This window comes from Hippocampus bargibanti, linkage group LG15 (assembly GCF_051943395.1).
Source record: "Hippocampus bargibanti isolate YZ-2025 linkage group LG15, ASM5194339v1, whole genome shotgun sequence".
NCBI classification, from domain to species: Eukaryota; Metazoa; Chordata; class Actinopteri; order Syngnathiformes; family Syngnathidae; genus Hippocampus; species Hippocampus bargibanti.
The window spans coordinates 3,246,634-3,269,815 of NC_142748.1; the positions used below are offsets into that span (position 1 = coordinate 3,246,634).

General features: G+C 39.9%; 1 protein-coding gene across 4 annotated transcripts in view; it reads left to right on the top strand.

The window, feature by feature from the left end:
- snx29 (sorting nexin 29) overlaps positions 1–23,182 on the top strand; it is a 212,765-nt gene that overhangs the window by 18,065 nt on the left and 171,518 nt on the right. For all 4 annotated transcript variants that reach the window (XM_089016086.1, XM_089016085.1, XM_089016087.1 and 1 more), the window contains exon 14: positions 9,347–9,432. In XM_089016086.1, coding sequence (XP_088872212.1) covers positions 9,347–9,432 — 86 coding nt within the window. The remainder of the gene's footprint in view (positions 1–9,346; positions 9,433–23,182) is intronic.

Here is a 23,182-nt window from a genome sequence, read left to right on the forward strand (position 1 = left end):
AAGCAGATCAAGCATGTTAAGGTCCATGATGCTTGCGATAGTCTGAACCAAAAATTGAAATTGTTATATACTGTATAATCCCAAATAACTGATTTTAAAAGTAGTTATCAATTAATTTGGTGTGTGTGCTGTGTATGTAATATGTAAAGGGGATTAAACATTAGTTTTCATAATTTTTTTCCCTGAAATGTCATTGGTATAAATTAAAACACATGGACACATCCGCCCAATAATAGGTCAAACCAAAAACAGAAATATGGAAATATGAAAAACAATAAAAACATATTTAAAAAAAAATACATAAATAAATACAAAAATAATATATCTGTGCTAGAAATATGTGTATGTACACATTGGAGACTATTCTGTATTTCTGTAAAAATCAAGATAAAAAGGCAAATCAATCCAATGTTCTATGCTCAAAATGAAATAAATCAAATACACATGACGAAGAGCTGGGATTTATTTATTTAACTATTTGTATTTATTTATTTATTTATTTATTTATTTATTTATTTATTTATTTGTGTATTTATTAAATTATTTGTATTTATTTATTTATTTATCTATTTATTTATCTGCGTATTTATTTATTTATTTATTTGTTTATTATTTATTTATTTATTTATTTATTTATTTATTTATTTATTTTTTATTTATGTATTTATCTATCTATATTAGTATTTTGTGTTTTGTTTGTTTTTATGGTCTTCACTCCTATGTGACACATGTCCCTAAAAAAATCAATTCAGCAGACCATTCAATGCAAATCCAGCCGAAGTGAATATGCTAGAGTCACTTCTTAATTCTGTGTGTTCCAAAGCCACTTTCCAGGTTCGAGTCAGCCGTAAATTCAAGCTCAGCATGTTTTGAGAGGATAGTGCATCAGCTTTTTAATATGTAATATCTTAATAGGAGCGGAAAAAGCAGATGGGGGGGGGGGGGGAGGTCTGGCCTTGCAGGTGACTATGACACGCAATGCACATCTCGGACTCGTACCGACTCCCAAATCCTATTCTGTCGTCAGCGGCTAAATCTCAAGTGCGGCTTTTCCTCCTCAGCCAAATCTGTCTCGATCAATAGTGGCTATAAATATCACCAAAAGGAGCCGCTAGCCGCTGAATAGGGGCTTGAAACTGTCTGTATCATTTAAAGGAAAGAGGGTACTGGCAGCGGTTGCTGCTGCATGTATATCACCATCTTTTGTGATTCATTTTCACCCATGGTGAGGAGGAGACGGAAAAGTAATACAGTAAAGTCTCGTTATATCGATATTCAAGGGAGTCCGAAAAAATATCGATATAACCGGGACTATCGATATATCCAACCCTGTTTGCATGTAATTTTCTCCGTGCGTGCATAGAAATAGTATCGATATAACCGGGACTATCGATATAACGAGACTTTACTGTACTTTAAAAAATATATGTTTCATATATCTACTGTATTACTATCAGGCCTCAGATATCGTATTTCATACCCTATAATGTGGAAAAGTATGTTGGTAAGACAAAAGACATTCCTTGATATATGCTCGGTCCTCCTCAAGAATCAGCATTAGGTAATTCTGTGGTGGAAAAAAAGACCCAACCAAGTGCCATTTTTTTCTGAGAGAGCAGCTCACGGTGGGGAAAATTAAGAGTGAATTAATTGGTACATCAGCCTTTGGTGGATATTTAGCATCATACTGTCAGCTAAATTACCGATAAACATCAAGAAATAACCAGAAAGAAAAGCTAAATCAGAGTCAATACCCTGCTTGCTTGTCCTCGTGAGAATCGCGGAACACCATCCCTGTTGACTTTGGCGCTGAGACGATTGTCAATCAATTGCAGGGTGCTCAATTATTGACTAGAGTCACCGCCTTAGACACTCATTCAAATTCACAGCTTGAACCAACAGTTTAAATGCCTACTTTTCATTCTTTTTTCTTACCACAGTGGATTTTTTTTGTGTGCGTCTCAATGTATCATAGACCTACGTTGCCTCTTCTCAGATCCAGACCATACTATGTTTAGCTTTCCTCCTGTCCTTTGTCTCCTGAATTCTCTCTTTCCAACGTCTCAGAGCAGAGTGGCTCCTGTCTGTCACAAAAGGTCAAATCTATGTGACATTGACTTGAAAGGGGAAACATCATTGACAATCTTTATGACGTGGTGACAATGATACAAGCACAGGCAGCATAGACCATGCTAATTCAACACAGGAAGCCCCATCAGTACATTATATGAACGGATGAAGTCTGTGAATGACTGTAACGAGTCAATATTGTAATTAACTCATTCACTGCCAGACGATGTGCAAAAATGTACAGTCCCAAGGCTTTTGGCATTTTCACTCAAATTGCAGGACCCACAGAATATTGAGTTTTAGGACTACATAAACGTTCAATGCAGTGTAAAACACCGTTGACTTTCTTCTTTCATCAGAAAAAAAAACAGTTAATTCCTAAATTATATGGGTCTGGAGTAATATGAGGTGCAAATGGGGGCAGCTGTACAAAATGCAATGCATACGTGTTGGTTTATATAGCGCTTTAATAACAGATTAAGCAGGAACTAAGCGCTAATGTGACAAAAAATGGAAATGCTGCCCCCTTGTGAAAGGGAAAAAAACATTATAAAAAGTCTGGCCAGTGCTTTATTGGCACCCAAGCAAGAAAAAAAAAAAAAACGAACTCATTCGAGAATGGAAATGAATCTAAATCATATTTTCAATTCCTGAATGAATTCGGGAATGGTAGTGAATGAGTAAATGTTCCGTTAAAGCGCTTTGTTGCAGCTGCATCGGTTGTCAAAGCGCCATATAAATCAAAGCTGTATTGTTTTGTATTCCCTTTAATGGATGCATACGGTAATTTCAGCCACTATTTTAGTTTGTTCTTAATGTGCCTTATAATGTAGTCCACCCGATAGGTGAAAACAAAATTGCCCATTTGTTGAATACGCGCCTGATACTCCGAAGCAACTTATAGTGCGGAAAATACAGTACCAAGATGCAATATGCACATATATGCATGCGGCTTGTCTCATAATTTTGACTTTAGATTTGAATTGTGATTAATTTATGGATGTAAAAAAAAATGTGCACGCAGCGGCTCCTCTCTCTCCCGGCAAATTTCCGTGTTTATTATGTTTGTCAAAGTCATTATAAGTGCCTTCCAAGCTGGGTGCGAGAGGACAGTAATTTCCTCTGTGCTGTATGTCATGCATATTAGCATTTTTGACTGTAAAGTTGACTTTGACTTTTGAATTGGGAACTAATAACAAGAATGTAAATTGGCCCTTGTAACATTTCATCACCACACACCCCTGCAGTTTAAAAACAAAGCAACTGTTCCTACGCATTATTGTGCCCCAAACTAAAATTAAGCCCCAACGACAAAAACTCAGAAAAACAAAATCTGTGCCGAATATTCAACCCTCAAGCCCGTTCGAACAAAACCTCTTTTTACACCATCATTTGGAGGAATGAAAAACAGTCTTTAGGCAGAAAGAAGATGGGAAAGTGGCCAGTTGAGTGGGTTCGGCAACAGGCGGACATACGCGAGGACACTCACACATGAAGACAGAAAAAGAATGGCAGCAGGTCTCTCGCCCCTCCCAAAATGAAATTGTGAAGTCACAATTCCTTTTAGTTTCTGTCGTAATTTATTTTTTCTTCTTTCTAATGTCCCGTTTCTCTTCCTGTAGCTGAGGGATCAGAGTTTAAAAAAAAACGGTACACTGTGCGCGATTATTAGATCACTGTCAAACCTCACCGTACATCAGGCTGTCATTTTTTTAGCTGTTTTCCTGAAATGAAGCAAACCTCGATACATGCCTTGTGGCACTCCTTGTGACCCCAAATTGTCAATATTTGCAACAAAATATTTGATGGTTCTGTAAGCACAGCATCATTCCTCTGTGACATCACGAACTGGGGGCGGGACTTTCTGAAAATGCCCAATTCGCAGCTCATTTTTTTGCAGATTTTGGACACTTTAAGTCATTTTTATTGGTGTTTCGCATTTTTGGACAACCGACGTCTCTGGACAAGTTGTGTCCATAATTTGTAAAATGGCTTCAAATGACTTCTACTGAGCGTATTTTAATAAGATTCCACCGCATATAGCTATATTTTACGTTTTAAGACTCGCTCTGAATATTCAGGAAGTCTTGTTTTTGAGTTGGTGACGAGTCCGTACGTGACGTCACTAAAGGACCGCCCCCTGACCAAAAAAAAGACACATTGTAGCAGTCCTTCCATCACGTCAATGGATTTTGCTGCACATGTTTGGTCTGAGAACCGTGCTGCACCCAAAAGCTGCCAGAAGAGGGCATCCAAGCTCCATATAAGGAATTTATCAGCCTGCGGAAGCGGAGGTGGCCACTGGAGGTCGCCATTTTGTGCCTCTTTTTTTTGGGTGTGAGATTTTCCCCCAATGTTGCCTCAAAATTCTTTAATCGATTGCAAACATGTATGCTTTCCTCTTCAGAACTATTTGAATCATATTCATAACTGGATGTGTAACAAGAAAGCATATTCTCCAAATCTGAAGCCATTGTTTTGATTCACAAGCAATGCAAGACGTCTTGGTGTGACGTCATGCACTGGGGGCGGGACTTTCTGAAAATGCCCGATTCGCAGCTCAATTTTTTGCAGATTTTGGACACTTTAAGTCATTTTTATTGGTGTTTTGCGTTTGAATAAAAATATCAGCCTACGTGATTTGGGTATTTAAGATGCTATAAAAATACACTATCTCCTGAGTCAATACGTTGCTTCATTATGCATCCCCCCCAGACATTCTCAAATCCAAAAAAAGAATTGATGATATGGTCCATAGGTACTTCCTTTTCCGGATAATTGTGCACACAGAGTCGGCTAGTACGTCCTTGAACTATTTTCCATTCAAAAGAAATGAGCAGTAAATTGCACTCAGGAGTATTATTTAGTGACATGTGTCCATGAATTTGGCTTTGTTTATTCCTGCAAAATAATAGCAGAGCATATACAAAGAGCAGCCAAATTGCTGTGTTTATTGTGCATTAAGATGACTCATAGGCATGGAAAGAATAAAAAAGAAAAACGTCGTATGAGGGGTTTGATACATCTTGTTGTTGTTGTTGTTTCCCAGACAGAGTGTGTAAGGCAAAAAGTGTGTATCCCCAAAAATAATTTCCCATAGGAAACCATTAAAATGAGAATAATCCATTCCCAGGTCCCCTTATAACATAATTTTCTACTTTATAATTTTCTAAGCCTTAAAACTACACAAAATATACCTTAATTTATGTATAATAAATGTGCTATGGTATTATAATTAAAGAAATAAACTGTACTGTATAATAAAGTTCTTTTATTTGCCTTTGTGATGGTCGTTGATGGCTCGATGGAATGGAGTGGCCGGTTTCATCAGCATTAAACACTTCTTCTTTCACCATCTTGAGGAATGATCCCTTGTAGGTGCTTTCTCTGTGATAATTTTACCAAATTCCTCATCAATTGTGTTCTGTTTAGCTGGGTTTATAGCTTTTTGCATCAAGTGTACAGATGGCTTTTGCGGGTTGTTTGTGGAGCCTGATTGATGGGATATTTTAACCTTGCAGTCTACACTCTACCTTTGAACTATCAAACTTGAAACTCACTGTTATCTGCCTGTCTCTTTAATGTTTAAACTACCCCGCTCACTGCTGCGTTCTTGACCAGTCACGTGGCTTTAACCGCAGACTGGGGGCGGGGAATAGAGGACAAAAACAGTCGGCTGCCATTTTGTTGTTAGAAGAACGGGCTCGTTCGCGAAACACACATCACTCATTGAGGCAGCTCCGTGTACGAAAAAAGTTTGTATGCCAAGGTAAAATTGTCATACATTTAGCGTGCGGAAACCGAAAAGTTCGTAAGCCAAGGGGTTCGTAAACCGAGGTATCACTGTGCTAATAATTCCATTTTTATGTTAGTTGCCAAGTTTTTAATCGTTCATAATGTGGCGACTTCAGCTTGTTCTATGTCTTGAATCGCACAATGTGTCTGTGGTTACCTCAGCAGAAAACATTTCAGTCTTTCAGGGATCAATAATTGAACAAAAATGGGTTTATTGTCAGGTCACCAAAAAAATAAAATATTATACAACCACGGTGAGACAGCAGCGGTTTTATATATTGTATATTTCTTTGATCGGTTATTCACAAAAGCTGTACGTTAACGATTATCGGATCAAACGGGGCAAAAAAAAAAAAAAAAAAAACGCTGAAGAGATTGCACACTAGTGCGGAATCTGAAAATGTGCAGTGGCATTCAGTGGTTGACTGTCATGCAAAAGCGAAATGTCACTTTTTAAATAGGTCTCGCGACTGCCTCCTTGATATCTCTTCCGACAGTTGTTATACTCAATTCCTCCAGAACTGGATTTTTTTCAGAGTTGAAACAACCAAAAACAAGTACAGTGACACCTCAGCTTAAAAACTTAATTGTTTCCCAGAAAGTGTGTGTAAGGCGAAAAGTTCGTCTGCCAAACATTTATTTCCCATAAGAAACCATTAAAAATGAGAATAATCCGTTTCCAGGTCACCATAAAACTTAAATTTCTACTCAATTAGCCTTAAAGCTACTCAAAATATACCGTATTTTATGTATAATACATGTACCATTGTATTTTAATGAAATAAATTAACTGTACTGTATAATAAAGTCGTTTTATTTACATTTTTGATGATAGTTGTCAATGGATGGTCGCAATGGTCGACTTAGTGTACTGGTACTGGGACAGCTAAGTCATTCAAACGCATACCTCATTTGTGTTTTTCGATTATCTCCTTCTTCTGCTCGACCGTCATTTTCTTTTGTGTCCTCTACGGCTTAACACTAGCTGTGGTGGGGTCTTTTTTGGTCCCATAAGCGCAAAAGTACTCCACTTGATAGAAAACCATGTCTGCACTCAAAGGGTTGTGGAAAACTAGTCCATCAGCCACCGTGGCGCTGTTCGACCGCATGGTTTGGTTTTCATCCGCCGAAAACTAGTCCGCCAGCTACCATGGCGCTGTGTGGTTTGGTTCGTCCGCCAAAAACTAGTTCGGATGCCAATATTATGTTCTCGTGGATTTAATGTTCGTAAAGCGAAATGTTTGTGAGCTAAAGTGTTCGTCAGCTGAGGTATCACTGTACTCAATTTCTATAGAACTTGATTTTTTTTCAGCCTAAAACAAATTCTCCGTATGGAATCATCGGTCAAATGTCATAGCAACAAAGCGCTACCCTTGTATACTATTACTTAACTTCCCTCCATTTAATTTTTCACCTTAAATCAGGGGTGTCAAAGTTATTTATTGCCGCGGGCCACATTGTAGTTATGGTTTCCTCTCGAGGGCCGTTATGAATTTGGGGAACCCATTACAATGTTTAAATCCCTTCAAATATTACATATAGAGCACACAGCAAATTAATGAATAACTCGTTTTCAAATCTGAAGTCAAGAATAATGACTTTTATTGTGGTTGACATCCAAAAATCTGAAATTTTGGCTCAGATTTTAGCAATCATCATGGAATTTAACAAGTTTGATTTGCTTTCGCGGGCCGAAAAAAAATAATGTGGCGGGCCGAATTTGGCCCGCGGGCCTTGACTTTGACACCTGTGCCTTAAATAAACCATTACATTTTCAGCTCAGCAGCCAAATAGTCTCTCTTGTTCCTGATTGGTTGCTGAAGGACTGGTTTACAACCAGGGCCTGTTCGCTCGGTGTAAACATCAGACTAAGGACTTGTTCTCAGTAAAATGAAACACATTCCAATAAATGTGTTAAGTGGCCGTGAACGCACACAATGAGTGAAGCGGTGGCGGATTCATTCTAATTTAATCAAGTTGGAACAACGCCTCGGCCACGGGCGGGTCTGATAACGGCGACGTGGCCGACCGTACGGACGCCGCAGGTCTCCGTGTAGGCTGGGAATGAAGTCTGATAAGCGGCTGGGGCACCGAAAATCACTCGTGGAGGATTAGGGAAAGAGAGGGGTTGTTCAGTGGAGCAAGACAAAAGGATTTTAAATGTGACTGGCGGAGGGCATAAAGCCTCACTGCAACTCTGATTGATTTCAACCTCAAGTCAATGAGGTTCCGCCTGTTACAAGTTGTAAAGAGACTCCCGCTTTTTCATTCTTTGTGTCTTTGAAACAAATCACTGCCTCTGGTTCGCTACTTCCTTTCCTGTGCTTTGTCAACGTTGTAGCTTGACACTAGCATACAGTTGAATTTTACAGGGGGGGGTCTATAGAATCACAATACTGCGCTAATGTCAAACCAACACGTACAAGAATCACGTACCTGAATATCACAGGCATATTTTGTGTCAGAATTATGCATACCGTTGCATCTTTAATAAAATAAGAGAATTAGAATGTGATGATTAGCAGAAGCTAATGATGATCTCTGATCAGTTCGTCTATTGTGCGAACAAATACCATCCACCCAAGGAGAGTCTCCCAAATTACTCACAATGTAGTATTTTCGCAAGTTGATCCGGTCCATCTATTTGACAATTTCTTATTGACACAAGCAATGTCGGAGGAGGTAGAAATATTTTAGCGGGGCTGTTATTAACTCATTCACTGCCAGACGATGTGCAAAATGTGTCCACTTCAGTGCCAGTGTTTTTTGTCTTTTTCACTCCAATTGCAGGACCCACAGAATATTGAGTTTCAGGACTACATAAACATTCGATTCAGATTAAGACACTTTAGCCTCTTCTTTCATAAGAAAACAAGTGTTGATTCCTAAATTATATGGGTCTGTAGTTATCTGAGCTTGAAATGGGGGCATATGTACATCCATATTGATTTATATAGTGCTTCAACAACAGCTGAAGCTGTCACCAAGTACTAACATGGACAAAAGGCAAATGCCCCCTCGTGAAAGGGAGGTCTGACCAATGATTTATCTGCACCCCCCCGCAAGAAGAAACCAAAACCCGAACACATTCGGGAATGGCACTCCACGTCATGCTTTTCAATACAGAATACATTTGGGAATAGCAGTGAATGAAGTCATGTCGAGTTTTGCTACGTACAGTATTGCCATTTGTTTAAGTGACGTCCATTTTGATTGCCTCATTTCACATATCTCTGTTCTACTTCGGAATTTCAATCCATTCTAATTTTAGGTGTGTATCTCACGACACCCCCCACCCCCCTCTCCACTACCACACATAATATCGCACAGTGTGCTTGATGTCTACTCTGAAATCAATCTAATTTCATCTCTAATGGATTTCCAGTAAGAATATTAGGCGGGGAAAACGGATCAATCACCCAATACCGCGCCTACAACTTCTTTATTATTGGTTATGTGATATCTACGTGTGTGTGTGCAGGGAAAATGAAGTCCTGAAGGTCCAGTTGAAGAAGTATGTGGGGGCGGTGCAAATGCTGAAGAGAGAGGGAAGCCAGGGCAATGACGGTAACACACACACACACACACACACACACACACACACACACACACACACACACACACACACACACACACACACACACACACACACACACACGAGAGTGCATATTTTGGTCACAAGCAGAGGTGTCATGAATCCATTGCATAGTTTTTTTTTACGGCGCAGGGCTTCAGCAAACACGATGGTGCGCCTCTTTATTTATTTGCGTATGTTTTGGGCGGGGCAGCAATAACTTTGACCGTATTTACCACCGCCGTAGGGCACAGATGTGTTCTCGGGACCGTAGCGGCGCACTCTGTGTGTAAATACGAGTGAGATAAGCTTACGCTGTTCATAAATGAAGTCAATGAGGATGATTATCAAGGGATCGAATCATGGCTAATTGCGTTTTTTTTTGGGGGGGGGTTAAAAAGGGAGTGATTATTATGTGCTCTTTGTCCTGCAGAAAGTGAAAGGTAAACGGAAATGTGAGGATTAAAGAAATAACCACAATAGAGATTATATGTGGCTAAATTGTTATTTATTTATTTATTCATTCATTTTGGGGAGGGTGTTATTCATTCTGACAATGTCTGCTAGTCCATGTTTTTTTTAGGCATTTTTAAAATTTTGATTGATTGGATTTGATTCGCCTTCATTAGTCTCGCAGCGGAGACATTTACATTTCACAGCAGCAAAGTGATGCAAGGAAGAGGAACGGAAATGAAGAAGTAGAAAAACAAAATACATCACCAGCTGTAAAGGCAGCCACTCTCGCGGCGCCATCTGGAAGTCAAAACAACAACAAAAAAACTCGAACAAATAATGTGACACAACACAAAAGACAGACAGTCATTCAATCTTAAGCAATTTCTGAAACCCTCTTTCTAGTATGAAGCAGTTCTAGATGAAAGAAAGAGGAACAAAGCCTCCTTTTCTCCAGTCGATAAAAGACTTCATGGTAAAATGTGCACGTTTGCTACAAGCTAAATGTTGATAGCAAACACCAAGCTGTAGCATCCATTGACGAAGAGAGACTCTCTCACATCTCCTGTCCCATGTAAATCCGCTTCAATTCCAAGCCGCGACAGTTCCACATACGCATCGACCTTTCCGCTGAACAAAGCGCGGCTGTGAAAATGGCGGCCATTACAGGCGTAAAAAAAAACACAATCGCCACAGAGCTGTGTCGCCATGACAGTCAAACGACACCGACATTCCTCCCAAATCAAAAACAGTGCTGGCATATTCGTGCTGCTGAAAAGGCGCAAGCGCTTAGCAGTATCTCATGCTCGCTATCAACTTGACCTTTTGGCCATATTAGCGTCTGAAAAAGAAACCGTGGCGCTTTCAGAGTTTGATTTTCATCGCCTTTTTGGCATCACTGATACCCTCGTGGTTTCAATCTACGATTCATTTATTATTATTATTATTATTATTCTCTAGAACACAGGTGTCAAAGTCAAGGCCCGCGGGCCAAATCGGGCCCGCCACATCATTTTTTTCGGCCCGCGAAAGCAAATCAAACTTGTTAAATTCCATGATGATTGCTAAAATCTGAGCCAAAATTTCATATTTTTGGATGTCAACCACAATAAAAGTCATTATTCTTGACTTCAGATTTGAAAACGACGTATTCATTAATTTGCTGTGTGCTCTATATGTAATATTTGAAGGGATTTAAACATTCTAATGGGTTCCCCAAATTCATAACGGCCCTCGAGAGGAAACCATAAATACAATGTGGCCCGCGGCAAAAAATGACTTTGACACCCCTGCTTAGAAATTGTCTGTCCGCCATATCTGGTGTCTGTGCATATTACTGTGCTTTATTTTTCCTCACCATGCATCAACACGTTGATTATTGCTCTCTTCCTGAATTACATCTTCACGTATGCAGTCAGTTGATGGACTAGTCCATTGCATAAGAAAGGAAAGGGGGAAGTAGTCAAAATACAGTAAAGTCTGGTTATATCGATATCGGATATATCGATAGTCCCGGTTATATCGATACTATTTCGATGCACGCACGGAGAAAATTACATGCAAACAGGGTCGGATATATCGATAGTCCCGGTTATAGCGATATTTTTTCGGACTCCCTTGAATATCGATATAACGAGACTTTACTGTATCATGATAATACATTTTGTTGAATTTTAAGCATGACGACCCAAGCAAGACTATTGGCTTTAAATCGAAGAAAAGTTGTTTTTAAATTGATGTCTCAATGTGTTTGCCCAATGGTAAAGTCCATAAACGACTCCCTGCAAATCCTATTCTGTTTTTGAGCCAAGCAAGAGCAAAAGGGTGTTCAGTAACTTGTTCAACAACCAGATTGCCTGCACTGCATCTGCAGTTCTCTGCATTCATGGTTAATACATGACCAAATCTTCACGTTTCATTGTTACCGCCTCAAAACACAACCTCCTCTCTCGACCACACCTGGGGTTCCATTTGGGGATGATGGGAGGGATGAGCGATGATTGGAGGGCCGAGAGTCCGATCGGTACTCATCCGATGACACGCAAGCGCGATCGCCCAATCAAAGTTGTCATCGGTGATCTGGCCTCTCGCTTTGTGGCATCCGTTGTACATTGCGTCTTATTTTGATTCCATCCCTTTTTTCTCTTTGTCGACAGGCGTAGCAATTTCCTCTCCGCGGCGGCGTCTAAACGATTTCATCCTTCCTTTGCCTGTCTTCTCTCGCTAACGATGTGTCTCATTCTTTCTTACTGTTTGATGTTGACGACCACTGTTTCGCTCGGTTGTAAGAGAAGGAAGTATGAATTTAAGGAGGGAGGTCAGGGGGGGGGGGTAGAAATTGAAGGGGTGCTGAACAGGAGGATGAATTGATAGACAAATGGCAGTTTTTTTATGTACTGTCAGCACGCTTCCCTGTGATCGGAGCCTCCCCGTAATGATCGCGTTCAATGCTCGGTAGGCGCCGTCAGCACCACTGACATCCCCGCTAAAGAGGTTTCTACTTTACCTCCGCTGTGATGGACGGATAATTAATTGTTTCCTGCAGGATGCCGTTGAAGGATTTCCCTTTTCTTCTTTGCCTTATGTAAAAAAATAGGAAGACGGTAGCACATACGCTCATATTAATATGGATGGCGAGAAATTCGTGCGGCGATAACACGCGGATGCTTTGGCCGTGCTTATGTGTACGCATGAGCACAAATACGTAAAAAAAAAAAAATGTCTGCCTTTAAATAGAACTTCCCATTACTCAAAGCTCAGCGGTCATGAAGTTTGAACAGATATGATCAATACATGGGACAGTTGAAGCTATCACTTCTCGAAATAGTCGCCTTGCTCTTGTGTCTTGTCGAAGTGCTTGTTTTGTTGACCTTTGCCATTCCCAACCACCATAGTAAGTCTGGTCTTCTATGTGGTGTTTTTTTCCGCTTTTGCCTCGTCCTTGCTGTATCTTCGGGTGGTTCGATTTTTTTTTTTTCTTGCTTGTTGGCTTTTCCTTGTCCATTTGCGACAAGCAATTTTGCATGAGTGATCCCCTCTTGCTGTTCCCAATGCGTTTTTTTTTGCGAGACTCATTCTTTTCCTGGTTATTTACTGCACAGTTTTATGTCAAACTGTGTCCGTCTTGTGACATAATATAGTAAACAATTTATTTATTTATTTATTTATTTATTTATTCATTTGTTCGTTTGTATGTTCGTTTGTATGTTCGTTTATATGTTCGTTTATGTGTTCGTTTATTTGTTCGTTTATGTGTTCGTTTATGTGTTGGTTGATGTGTTGGTTGATGTGTTCATTTATATGTTGGTTTATGTATTGGTTTTTGTGTTGGTTTTTGTGTTTGTTTATTTGTTTGTTTATTTGTTTGTTTATTTGTTCATTTTTTTGTTTGTTTATTTGTTCGTTTATTCATTCATTCATTCATTCATTCATTTTTTTATTTATTTTTATTCATTTGTATGTATTTATTTATTTAACTGTGTTATTTTATTTCAATTTTATTGTTATTTTTGTTTTTGATTTCCGATTTCCAAATTTTGTAATTTTAATGTTTTCATTTTTTATTTTAATTGTTATAATTTTTATTGTTATTTTTTATTTGTTATTTGTTAATTAATTAATTATTATTTCTCATCTCATCTCATCTCATCTCATTTTCCGTAGCGCTTATTCCTCATTAGGGTCGCGGGGGGTGCTGGAGCCTATCTCAGCTGTCTTCGGGCACGAGGCGGGGGACACCCTGAATTGGTTGCCAGCCAATCGCAGGGCACACAAAGACAACAACAGTCACTCTCACACTCACACCTAGGGACAATTTGGAGTGGTCAATCTGCCTGCCATGCATGTTTTTGGAGTGTGGGAGGAAACCGGAGGACCCGGAGAAAACCCACGCAGGTCCGGGGAGAACATGCAAACTCCTAATAATTTAAATTTAAATTATTATTTTTTAACGTTGATTTTTTTTAGGATTCGATCTTGTCTTTGTTAGGTTCACTCCAAACACTCCTAACGGCTGATCCGGAATCCAAACTGCTGCAGCAAAATAGAGCGCGCTCACCTTCTGCAATCAGCTGAGGCGATGTTTATTTATACAGACTGATCAAAAGAGTCAAATGAAAGACAGTAAGAACCGCCTGTAGTTTAATGAATTCAGAACATTTTACAAGGTGTCGCTAGACAAAATTGAAGCTTCTGTCTTCCATTTAGACATGATTGACTTCACGCTGACATCTGTGGTAGTTTTTGCTCCTTACCCTGATGTGTTTTCTTTGGTCTTAAGTGAGATGTTAAAAAAGGGCAAAGGTGGCTTGACTTGAAATGAAACTATGTTGTCTTTTATTGCCAAAGCAACACCAGGTCGAGATTAGAATTAAGGCCGTTGATGAGTTCAGAATCTCGAGAGTCCTGCTGCTGATGTCTCGGGTAATAATGCTTTCATTCTCTCACAGGACCAACATTGGCCTTCCGGTCAAATTTTTTGCTGTTTGAATAAACTGGGGTCGATTGGTCGCAGAGATAGTCCTTTTTTTTCGGAGGAAAATGGTCCTTTGCCGAATAAAGTAGCCGATTGCTGCATGCAGCCTGCCTTAAATTGGCCTGTAGATTAAAACGATTGGACTGCCAACTGCGGGCCAAGGTTCGAACGTTATTAACTTGTTGAGTGCTGATGTGCCTTTAAAGGAGAAACCCCAGGAGAGCAGTAAAGGGGTCAAGGGTCGCTAATTCCCTCGTTTCCATTTTCAAGTTACGATGTATCCGATGTCTATTTGATCATTGCAGTCCGTTATTCTGTCAATGGTATGTTCTTGATGATACAGAGGGGTCAACGTTGATTTTGCCGATTTCAGCGGTTTGTTTGAATGACATAACTTTTTGAGACTAGCGCAAAAGGGGTGTTATGATCTGTACATGTTTTTTTCTTCATTGTGGTCATTTCTAATTTCAGACTCTGCTTTCCGATTAGTAACTCAAATTATATGTTATAAGGTGGTGCCGCCTTCCTGTATGATGTTTTAATATTCTCCCCGTGCCGGTGTGGGTTTTCTCCGGGTACTACTGTTTCCAAAAAACATGCGTGGCAGGTTAATAGAGCACTCTAAATTGTCTCTAGGTGTGACTTTAAATGGAATTTGTCTATATTCCCCTTGTGATTGGCTGGCAATCAGTTCAGGGTGTCCATAGCCTACTGCCAAAAACAGCCGGATAGACTCCAGCAAGCCTGACACCCCATGTGAACTAATACAGATTAGAAAATGGATGAATAGATGGTATAAGTTGCTCTACCGCTATACTTTCACCACTGAAACTAGTGATCCATACCTATTTTCGGTGTCACCTTGAGTAGTTTACGACCCCGCTTTCTCATTTTCCTATCAGACTTGGAGTCTTCCATCATGCTGCAAGAGTCACTGTCATGTAGACTTTCTTTCACGGTAATAAAAAAAATAGGATCACGGGAGAACTCTAGCCTATCCTAGGTGACTTTGGGGAAGTGGCAGGGTCCACATTTGTAGGGACTTGGGCTTTGTAAAAGGGGGCGCAGGGCATGTTTGAGGAAAGTGGGAAGGAGTAAACCAAAGTTCCTTCTTTTTAATTATAGTTTAGATGGATGAATGGATATATGTAGATACGATAGATACGGTCGGTAGATACGATCGGTAGATACGATCGGTAGATACGATCGGTAGATACGGTAGATAAGATACGCTTGATACAGTACTTCGATACGGTAGGTAGATACGATGGATAGATAAGATACGGTTGATACGATAGGGTAGATACGGTCGATATGGTTATTATGAGAGGTAGATACGATAGATAAGATAGGTACAATAGATAGATCGATAAGAGGTGTTTGTCCTTCACTTTTTTAAATGATGTACTGAGGCCAACTCTTTACTTTGGGCGTACGTGTCTAACAACCATAAATAAATGAGCAGCGGACAGGAGCTTATTCATCTGCAATCAGGAAATCCATTACACGGCTGTTAAAAACCAAATAAGTTTACTCTCTGGCCCTTGGTCCTATTTTTTTGCTTCCGCTGACAGCCACCGGCCTAATGAGTGAATGAGATGCATTTGTCACCGCCGCCCTGTCCTAATCGGCATTTGCAACTTATTCATTACAGGCACAGCTCTGCATTTATTGTCCCTTGCCGCGCTTCGTTTTCGCCCTTGTAGGTCCTGAGCGAGGTTAGGGCTTGTGTTGGCACCTGTGTATTTGTTTGCGCCCGCACATTCTATTGTTGTTTTTACACAAGTGGACCCCTCTGTGAATATAAATTGATAAATGAAGGTATGTTTGCATGTTGATGAAAACGTAATTTGCTTTTAATGGCTTTTTCGCCAAGGATGTCGGCATTGGGGAAGTGTTTATTCATGACTTTTAATCAGGGGTGGTGGCATGGCTTCAGGAGTAGGCTCAGTGGTGGAGAGTGGGATGCGGTGGGTCATTATTGGACAATGTTTGTAAGTACAGTGATACCTTGGGTTACGAACTGAATTGGTTCCCAGACAGAATGTGTAAGGTGAAACGTGTGTCTCCCAAAAAATAATTTAACATAGGAAACCGTTAAAATGAGAATAATCCGTTCCGCAGGTCCCCATAAAACATAATTTTCTACCTTTCTAAGCCTTGAAACTACACAAAATATACCTTATTTTATGTATAATAAATGTGCTGTAGTATTATAATTAAAGAAATAAACTGTACTGTATAATAAAGTTGTTTTATTTACCTTTGTGATGGTCGTTGATGGCTTGATGGAATGGAGTGGCCGTTATCATCAGCATTAAACACTTGATGAGGAACGTAGCCTTATGCTTTCACCATCTTGATGAATGAGCCCTTGTAGGTGCTTTCTCTGTGATAATTTTATCTAGTTCCTTATCAATTGTGTTCTGTTTAGCTGGGTTGATAGCTTTTTGCATCAAGTGTACAGATGGCTTGTGCGGGTTGTTATTGGAGCCTCATTGATGGGCTATTTTAACCTTGCAGTCTACACTCTGCCTTTCAACTATCAAAGTTGAAACTTTCTCACTGTCGTCTGCCTGTCTTTTTAATGTTTAAACCCCTCCCCCCTAACTGCTGTGTTCTTGACCAATCACGTGGCTTTAACCGAGGACTGGGGGGAATAGAGGACAAAAACAGTCGGCTGCCATTTTGTTGTTAGAACGGGCTCGTTCGCAAACGACACATCACTCATTGAGGCAGCTCCGTGTATGAAAAAAGTTTGTATGCAGGGGTAAAATGTTCATAAATTTAACGTTCGTAAACCGAAAAGTTCGTAAGCCAAGGGGTTCGTAAACCGAGGTATCACTGTATGCTTTTTTTCAGGGACAAAGAGCATGTCCGTTGTTCATGGGTGCAAGTTCATTGCAATGTTGTAGACGAGACTCTTGCGTGAAACTGCCGTTGAAGCTGCCATCCAAGCACTTGATGTTCAAACAAGTTATTTTGAATCCTAGTAGGTCGAGTGTAAAAGAGCACACGGTGAGTCATTCTCCACGCGAGTCGAAGCTGACTCGCGTTCCGCTTCCTTCTAGCTCCAATCGCAGGCGTCAAGCGAACAGATCGGCCTTGTTTATCATCTCCCAAAGTGTGAAGGGTGCTCATTTAATCCAAGACGATCAATGAATCGGCCTTTCTGGCTATTAATAAGGTGACTTTGTGTTGTCTACGTTTGGCCAGGTGGTCAACACCTCAGCAATTTTGTGTCCAGGGTTATTGCGTGTAATTATTGTGGGCACCATAGGGGGTAGGCGTGACACATTTCATCACCTCGGTGGACACTTGTTAATGAACGGTTGAATCATCCTTCTTTGCCCAAAGTCTCTTGATGACCGCAAAGAGGGAGAAGGGAGAGTGGCGACTCTGCAAATTAAACTTGGTCTTGTCATTTTCCTTGAGTTTGTTGTTGAGACATGATCTCGCTCCGGCATAGCACTCATAATGTGAGAGACGCATGATGAAGAAAAATCAAAGTCGATGAGTGACCGCCAACGACTCAGAGTTCCCCCACTGTGAAATGAGATGACAAAGTACTAAAACTGACGTGAGTGTGAGGCAGTTTGGCACTCTGAGTAACGACAGGCTTCAATTCGCTACGTTTCTGCCATGCTAGTTAAACGTACAAATTCAAGAACCTAGTGTTTCCAAAATCCGCATAACCATAGTATGACATCACAATCTCTCTTCTTCAGTCTACCTTGCCTCCTTATCTCCTGAGTGATTACATCTGCTCTCAGTTCAACATCCCGCCGGCCTTCCAGACTGTGTTGGACGTGCCGGTGTTGCTATGCCGGGGAACCGGACATGCTGTTCATTTCCTGCATGAGTGCTTGCATTGATGATGAAAAAAAAAATCTTCTCATAGCATCCAGGGCGGTAAAGAAACACTCCTGTATTTGCTAGGGTGAGGATGTGGGGGACAGAGGGCTTATTTGTTAGACTGAGACACAGGTCCGATGGTGCGTGATGAAGAGTTTGGAAGCAAAGTGTTGATCCTTGTTGTTGTTTGCCATCCTTTGAGTGGCCTTCGCATGCTTGCCCGATTCGATGAGTTCACTCAGACCCAGTTGAATAGAAGTAATTGTTCGTTTGTTGATTGTCGCCATTTTAGAATATACCATATTTTTGGTGTATAAGGAGCACCTTATATGCAGGTGCGCCCTATATGTGAAGTAATATTGAGCCACAACAGGTCTCGCAACGATTGTCAGCAGCCAACGACTCCATTTCCCCTCTAGAAGTAGTGCGTAACCCGATCCCCTACAGGATTGATTTCATGGACGTCATATTTTAAATGTTTTGAAAGTGCCTTGTTACAGCAGCACCGGTTGTGAAAGCGCTTTATAAATAAAGCTCAATTGGGGGTGCGCCTTATACACCGGGAAATAGGATATTTTTTAACTTGTGCTCGCTATATGTAATATGTGTAGGGGATTAAACATTCTCATGGCTTCCCCAATTTCATAATGGCCCCCGAGAGCAAACGGTAACAACAATGTGGCCCATGGGAAAAAGAGTTTGACAGCGTTGCTATAATGGAATATACAGTTTCACTGCCATTATCTAGTCTCATTTACTATTCCATAACTGCATGATTTTTAATGTTAGATATTTTGACATCTTTATTTCTTTTGTAAATGATCAGCCATGTAAATTAATTCACACATTTCTTTACAATGGACCATTATTCCTTTATTTTATCTTATTTTATTTTTTATCTGCTCTTTAATGGAAAACCATTTTGCGGTCCCGGGACTTTCTATGACATTGTGCTGCACATTTGCTGTTAATCTAATTGCTGTGTCTAATAACGTGAGGTCCAAACGCTGGTTCTATATGCAAATGAGGAATTAAGGAAGTGACCCGGTCCATTCACGGTTGAAAATAGAGGGTGGAAATGAGCCATGGGCGTACGGAGGGGTACACAGAAACCATGCGCAGGCTCAGCTGTGGAGTCTTATAACAATCTGATTTTATAAAAGGATGATGCAACGGTCCATTTGTCTTGTTTTTTTACACTTTTCGCTCTTGTAATTAAATCGAGCTCTAATCCAAAAAGAAAAAAAGACTTCCTAACAACGCAGAAATGTCAATAGAATTTTGATAGGCGTGAATCAAAAAACATGCTTAACTATAGGGAATACAAAACAATACAGCTTTGATTTATATGGCGCTTTTACAACAACCTTTGCATGCATTTTTTCATTATTAGTTTTTTTTATTTATTAGTTTATTAGTTATTAGTTTATTAGAGAGTTTATTAGTTTATTTATTTATTAGTTATTTGTAAGGTTAAAACATGGGTGTCAAAGTCGAGGCACAGGGGCCAAATCTGGCTCACCATATCATTTTATCTGGGCCGCGGAAGCAAATAGAACTTATAAAATTCCGTGATGCTTGCTAAAGTCCGAACCAAAATTTGAAATTGCCCCATGTAAACCCCAATTACAGTCATTATTCTTGACTTTAGATTTGAAAACTAATAATTCATTACTTTGTTGTGTGTCTTATGCGCAATATGGGGAGGAGATGGGAAACATTGTAATGGCTTCCCTAATTTTCTAACGGCCCTCAAAGGGAAACCATAACTACAATCTGGCCCGCGGCAAAAATTGAGTTTGACACCCTTGGGTTAAAATATTACAAAATGAATGGCGTGAAACCAGCTTGAAGCCCACAAAATGGCTAATTTTAAATATTCTGTTAAATTTGTATGAGAAGATGTTCGAGATACATCGCTGAAGCTTATCGTAGTCGTCGTGACGACACCGGGCCACTGACAGTTTTGGGCAAGACTAACACAACAGTGTAAATATTTTTATTTCAACGCCATTACTGTTTTTTAAGCCCTTAAGAGTGGGGAAAAAATCACCCTGAACACACCCGATACCAGAAAATTCCAACAATCAGGCCTTAAAGGACAACCAACGTCACCGGACAAGTTGTGTCCATAATTTGTAAAATGGCTTCAAATGACTTCTACTGAGCGTATTTTACAAAGATTCCACCGCATCTAGCTATATTTTACGTTTTAAGACTCGCGCTGAATATTCAGGAAGTCTTGTTTTCGAGTTGGTGACGAGTCCGTACGTGACGTCACTGAAGGAACGCCCCTGACCAAAAAAAAGACACATTGTAGCAATCCTTATATCACGTAAATGTATTTTGCTGTACTTGTTTGGTCTGAAAACCTCGTGTTGCACCAAAAAGCCACCAGAAGAGGGCGACCAAGCTCCATGGAAGGAATTTATCAGCCTGTGGAAACGGGCTGACTAATTCTCTACACGGCTTTTTCGCTATTTTCTGCCTCCCTTGTGTGCGACATTTCCCAACCCTGATGCCTCAAAATGACATGGAATAAATTCTTTCATCGATTGCAAACATGTATGCTTTCTTCTTCAGAACTATTTGAATCATATTCATAACTGGATATGTAACAAGAAAGCATATTCTCCGAATCTGAAGCCATTGATTCTCCAGCAATGCAAGACTTTTTGGCGTGATGTCACAAAATGGGGGTGGGACTTTCTGAAAATGGCCAATTCGCAGCTCAATTTTGGACCCATTTTTATTGGTGTTTTGCACTTGAATAAAAATATCATACTGCGTGTTTTGGGTATTTTAGATGTTATAAAACGTTTTTTTTTTATGTCAGTTAGGAAACAAAAAAGTGACGTCGATTGTCCTTTAATGTGGAAAACGACAATATCCACAAAAGACAGACACACAAACTTGAATATGGCATTGACGCTCTCATCCGCCTTTTCACAATTTTGCTTGGGCATCATACTTTTAAAGCCGCATCCACTTATTTAAGATTGCTTCGTTAATAGCTGTGCTTGAGTGGAACTGCCAATAACTACCTCGACTGTTGTTTCCCCAGCCAGAAGCTCGTCCGCTTTCACTTTCCTTTCAACTCTAATTAAAGCAAATCCTCCAAATGAGCATCTTTTACAACACTCACTATATAGCACGTGCAACACCCACAGCATTTTTTTTTCCTCCTGGCAAAAAAAGATGCATTTCTGCAGCATAATCAAGAAAACCCACTTGAAGGGAATTCACTTAGTGAGTAAAACATTTTTCTGCTTCACCCCCCCAAGTGAATCCCACTGTGCATGAGCCAACTCAACAAAATGCATGTTTTCTAAAAGTCCTTTTGGAGTTTGGATCAAAAGTGTTTTTTTTTTTCCTCCTTCACATCAATCCACGGCTGAAATATTTAACACCGGCACTGAGTATCTTCTGTCATACCGCTTCGCTCCCTCCTATCCCTTTTTTATACGTTTTGTTTCATTTCGTTCCACCTTTTCGTCTCCCCATCTCCACTCTTACGCCAGGTTTGCATTAATAAAGCGGGCTAATGCAATGCGTGTGCAGGGTTTTAAAGATGGAGCTATATGTATATTTGATTACTTTATGGAGCCTTGGTCATACAAAAGGCATCCGCTCACTGCTAATATCAGCTTTTTTTTAAATATATTTTTTCAGACGCAGTGTCTTAGCTGTTGTCAACTCAGAAAAAATATACAACTCATTAAAGGACAACCGACGCCTCCCGACAAGTTGTGTCCATAATTTGTAAAATCACTTCAAATGACTTTTACTAAGTGTATTTTACAAAGATTCCACGGCATATAGCTATACGTTTTAAGACTCGCGCTGAATATTCAGGAAGTCTTGTTTTCGAGTTGGTGACGATTCCTGTCGTGACGTCACGTCAGGAACGCCCCTGACCGAGAAAGCGATACACAATGCATTTTGAGTACTTTGTTTGGTCTGAAAACTTTCTGTTGATCCGTGTTAATGGCAAAATTAGAAGGAAAAAACAAATAACGCCATGGTGAATTGTTGTGCGTTGCACCAAGACTACTATTTGATACTAGTTGACACAATTTCCCAGCAGACAAATCAGTCCATTTCCAACGGAGCTTGGGCGCCATCTTGTGCATTTTCTGGGACACTACATTGGAGTCCTCACGGCTCGAATTGATACGGGAGGACTTCTTTAATCGTTTGCAAACATTTATGCTTTGCTCTTCAGAACTATTTGAATCATATTCATAACTGGATGAGTGACAAGAAAGCATCTTCTCCGAATCTGAAGCCATTATTTTGATTCTAGAGCAAGACAAGACGTTCTGGCGTGACGTCACGGACAAGGGGGCGGGACCTTCTGAAACTGGCCACTTCCGGTTTCAAATTGAAGTACTTTTTAGACACTAAGTAATTTTTATTGGTGTTTTGCATTTGACTAAAAATATCAGCCTCCGTGTTTTGGGTATTTTAGATGCTATAAAACGTTTTTTATGATGTCAGTCCGGAAACAAAAAAATGGTGTTGGTTGTCCTGTAAGGAAAAAAAAAGTACCATACAGTCTAGAATATTTTTTCACAACCCGCCTAAAACAAAAACGTAAAAACAAAAAGAGATGCTAAGATAACAATGTAATAATATTTTGTTGATCAACTCCTGTGGTGCGTAGAAGGAAGATCTCCATCGGCAGTGCTTAAGTAGGATTACTCCCCATGCCCTCATGTTTTTAGTTAATGTATTCAATCTAGCTAGGTAGCTTATTAGCTATATTATTTTTATACTAGCAAGCTATATTATTTTCAAGATTTTTTTTTTTTTTTTTGGGGGGGGGGGGTTCTCATCCTAGCGCTATCAAAAGTTGGCATTGATGCTTCACCTTTATATTTGTCTTCTATTCCATAGTATATTCCATACTTTGGATAATACAGTAAAGTCTCGTTATATCGATATTCTAGGGAGTCGGA